The sequence below is a fragment of the Musa acuminata genome, unplaced genomic scaffold (assembly GCF_036884655.1).
Source record: "Musa acuminata AAA Group cultivar baxijiao unplaced genomic scaffold, Cavendish_Baxijiao_AAA HiC_scaffold_1093, whole genome shotgun sequence".
In the NCBI taxonomy this organism is placed as follows: domain Eukaryota; kingdom Viridiplantae; phylum Streptophyta; class Magnoliopsida; order Zingiberales; family Musaceae; genus Musa; species Musa acuminata.
Genome location: NW_027021307.1, coordinates 66,277 through 70,661, shown reverse-complemented (window position 1 = coordinate 70,661; position 4,385 = coordinate 66,277). Strand labels below are relative to the sequence as shown.

General features: G+C 41.1%; 1 protein-coding gene across 1 annotated transcript; it reads right to left on the bottom strand.

The window, feature by feature from the left end:
- Positions 1-652: 652 nt before the first annotated feature.
- Positions 653-4,265, bottom strand: LOC135666405 (NADH dehydrogenase [ubiquinone] iron-sulfur protein 3-like). The gene has a single exon (XM_065177965.1). The coding sequence runs from the start codon at positions 1,471-1,473 to the stop codon at positions 901-903; it is 573 nt and encodes a 190-aa protein (XP_065034037.1). The 5' UTR covers positions 1,474-4,265; the 3' UTR covers positions 653-900.
- Positions 4,266-4,385: the final 120 nt, after the last annotated feature.

Below are 4,385 nucleotides of genomic sequence, written 5' to 3'. Positions count from 1 at the left end.
AGGTGACATATGATGTTTCAGAAAAGAATAGTAGGTGACATATGATATCAGAAATGAAGAAACCTATCCTATCCTATAACTTAATCCAACCATTAGCTTTTTGATCTGATAGAGATGCTTCTCTTTCTGCGGATGCTTATCAAAGCGCTTCTAGTTTGTCTTTGTAGCCCTAAAGCTTTCGTTCGCTATCTATGTCTTTGCTTTTGAATAGACCCACGGAGCGCTAAGGCGAAAGTGAAGTAGCAAGTAGAGTTTCCATAAAACAGTCTAAACTCTGCTTCTTGAAACTAGTGTATTGGGTGCGGGTCAATAATCTATTCCATAACTACAACTATTGGTCATGAAACAAAGTAAGGTGGGAAAGAATATGAGTAATACTCCCATCCCAGGCCTATGTTCTTAGGCGTCAATGCATTCTAAGAAAAGTTTCTGGGTTTAGATTAGCTGTATTGGGTGCCGATCAATCTCATTCTTATTGGGTCCCCACCCGGTAAATAATATATTCTATTACTAATCCCCGGTAAATAATCTATTCTATTACTAATCCAATAATCTATTACTAATCTATAGTAGGGCCGATATTCTAACAACACCTTAATTAGAATGTAAAGATGGAATTCGAATGTACAGATGATAGAATTTAGGGGAAATATGAGATAATAGAGATGAATATACCACTGCAAACTCCAAAGTCATAGAGATGAATATAACACTGCGAACTCTAAAGAGAAATTGAACACTGCTATAACTCTAAAGAGAAATTGAACACTGCTATAACTCTAAAGAAACTCAATCCAAAAAGCATAAGCGTATCATTGACTAAGATGACGAAAGAGAGAAGGAAGCAAATATCATGACCTATTGATTTGTCCCCAGGACTAGACCTAAGTATCTTATTAATTATCTGTCGCTACACTGTTCCCAAGGACTAGCGGAATCGAAATAGCGATATTCTTGGGTCATCTCAATGGGTTCAGAAACCACACGTTTCTCTGGATCATCATAGCGTACTTCCACATATCCACTCAGAGGAAAGTCTTTTCGTAAAGGATGCCCCTCGAAACCATGATCTGTTGATATACGGCGTAAATCCGGATGATTGATGGAAGAAACACCAGACATATCCCATACTTCTCGCTCCCACCAGCCGGCTGATGGAAATAGACTGACTACCGTAGATATTCGTGTGACTTCGTCTGCACTTGTTTGTACACAAATGCGTGAGTTATACCGAGTACTCAGTAAATTATGGACAACTTCAAATCTGTGTTTTCGAGAGGGATGATCAACTCCACAAATATCGATCGAAACTTGAACCCTAGTATAGGTATGCCATTTCAGAAAGCACAACAATGGAAATAGAGAATCAGTATTGGTTAAAGATCTATTCCCATGTGATGATCTTTGAATTTGATTTACCCATTTCTTGGGGAGGATATACCAACAATATTGCAAAATGAATTGGTTATCCATAATTCTATAAAATCAGATATATCATTTCTTTTTGTTCCGCTTCTGGCTCTCTAAATTCATAAAGACTTGTAGGAAATCACTGGTTGGGTTGGTCCGACCAAGAAAGGCATGGGAGTAGAGAGCTTGCGCCGATTAAAGTCATGACTGGCTACCCGATCCCTCACTGCACACTATCTATCCGAAACAAACGAAAAAGAAAGAGCATACCCTGCTAGCAAACAAACTGAGGCTGAGGCATAAAAGCGGTAGTGCGCCCACCAAACTACAGCATCAAAGGAAGAAGCTTAAAGATAAGCTAGCTCCCATCAAAGAAGAACTGCCAGCGTGTAACGCCTTGTAGTGAAGATTTGATGCTGGCTCAGGATCACGTTCATTCGGCTGGCCTGGATTCGATTCAACCCCAGCGTAGTGAGATAGGTAAATGGGGTTTCTTTCTAATAAAGAGAACAAGCTGCTTTGTCGAATGTTAATCAAGCTGCTTTGTCGAATGTTAATAAAGAGAACAAGCTGCTTTGTCGAATGTATAGCGTTAGTCATTGCAACTCCCCGCCCGCCAGCGAGTGTGAACACAAGCATACCTTCACAGTACCATGGAACGGAGCTACCTTCTGGAACTCTCCTTAAAGGAGCTACCTTCTGGAACTCTCCTTATAATACAATACGACACCATACCAATTATATGGGAGAGCCGTATACGAGTACCACCATAAAGTTGGACTGTATACCATGTGCACTTAAGGTTAATAGAATAGCGTATCTATCCATCCTTGCTTTATACGATTAGCCTTACCCGTTAAGATGTAGGCCTAACCTGGTCGAGTAGATTACTAACTGTCTTTATTAGGCTGCGGGGGTACTACGAGCTTGTTAAAGGCTTTATGGACTTCCTATGCTATGATGAGTTATTCTAGTTTAGAGTTTCGAGTGAGTTGACTTTATTCTGTTAGTTTACCTTATACCTTATGTCTATTTGAAAAGTTGATGTGCACTAGATTCAATGTCACAAGCAAAGGCTTTAGAAAGGAAAGGTGCGCGCGCAGTCCTGCCCTACTAAAGGGATTAGTTTCTACTGATCTGTACAGTCGGGTGGGATTTGTTCTCCATCTCCTTATGGGAGAAAAGCGATCTGCTCTACTCGCGACCTCGTATCAACTTCAATCGATCACATAGGGTCGGCCGTAACTATTCAAACCTTGAATGGGCATGGCGTTACATAGAACCAGTGTAAGCCTTCTTAGCATCTGATCGACAGATATTCCCTACCTTTTGGTACTTACGATTCTTCTAGTTTTCCTTTCATGGTCTCTTTCTATCAAACTATCACTGACCTTGACTCTGTTTATCCAAAGTCCGCTCTTTTCCTTCACTCCCTTCTTGTGAGATTCGAGTTTACGGTTATTGTCAAATCCCCTTGATCGGATGGATGAGTGTCTGGGCTAAGCTAATAAAGACGCATTGATGAAACCATTTGATTGGAACCGGGTCGTCGGAAGGTAGTGGCGGACTGTGAGGAATCCCCATAATGAAGAATAATAAATGAAAGAAAATAGTAGTGACATAAAATAGATAAGCAAAAGACAAACTCACTTCTGAAAGTGCAATATTATATCATTTAGCCACGACATTTGCACCCTTACGGCCGGCCCCGTTCTGTTCTCTCCTGCATTATCCTATTGGTTGGTCTTTCGGAAGAGAATGCCCGGAGCCCCAACTATTCAAAGAATTGACGAGATAAAGGAGGGCCAAGGTACCTCTAAGCCCCGCCAAGCTACTGGGCAAGTCGACAAGCTACTACTACTCTAAATTAGGAACTGTTGCTCTACTCCGGATATTGATACAGCATCTCTAAGCCAAGACCATAACTCCCCTATCCCTTTCTTTGCACTTCAATCATATGTTCTTGTTTTCTTACTTGACCACATAGGCGAGAATCCCTTTGAATATTAATCTAGATGTGCAATATGTGTACCCTATGATGAAATTCCATATATGAGCTATATATGTGCTGGATAGGGGTAACCGACCGAGTATGCCCCTTCCACACCATTCTTCAATTCCATGGTCGAAGGATTTCCCCCAGTGCTTGATTTTCGTTTTGTGGTAAGTGTAGTTTAGTTCGGGGCATAATAAACGGAACTGGCCTTTGCTTTGAAGCGGTAAGTCAAGTAGACAGTTACAACAGAATCAGCTAGATCAGGACAGGATCCGTATTTGCAAGAGGGCGAGAGAGGTTAAGGTTAAAGCGCTTGTCAGGTAAGCATCAGAATGACCTGTTCCTGTTCTTATTTCATCCTAATCGACGGGTGGAGAAGAGAATCAAGAGGTAGTTCAGTTCAGATGTAGCTCCGCACAACAGCTTTCGAAAAAAGGGCAACGGCTATAGCACCTTATTCTTATTGGAGTGTTCGGGTGCTAGTCTAGTTCCCCTGCTTGTTGAGTCAGGAGTTTTTGCATAAGAATAGCTAGTTCCAGTTCGAGGTGTTATCGATTCTTTAAGTATAGTTTCAGTTTGAAAGATCTGATGCCAATGCCTAATAGAATCCGTAAGAAAGAATATATATATATGAGTACTATTACTTGACTATAGGAATCAAAACCATAATTATTGCTTCCAAAGCTGTTACTTGTCGAGTTCCACTCCACTCCTTCTTGCGTAACTCCCGTAAGCACTTAGTCTTGCTAAATATGTTGCTTATTTCTCAGTTTCTATTCTTTCTGGCCATTCAATTCCATCCCTATAACTTGGGTGAAACGATAGGAAATCCTACTGATAGCCTTGACTTGGAGAATGTCCTTCCTCTCAGCGCGTGAGGAGTTCTTTGTTTCAAGTTCGAGTGTCTAAGTAATCCGGTTTTTGTTTCAGGAGCTGTTTCAGTTCTTGTTGAATATGGGCCCCCTGAGAGAAGAATCCG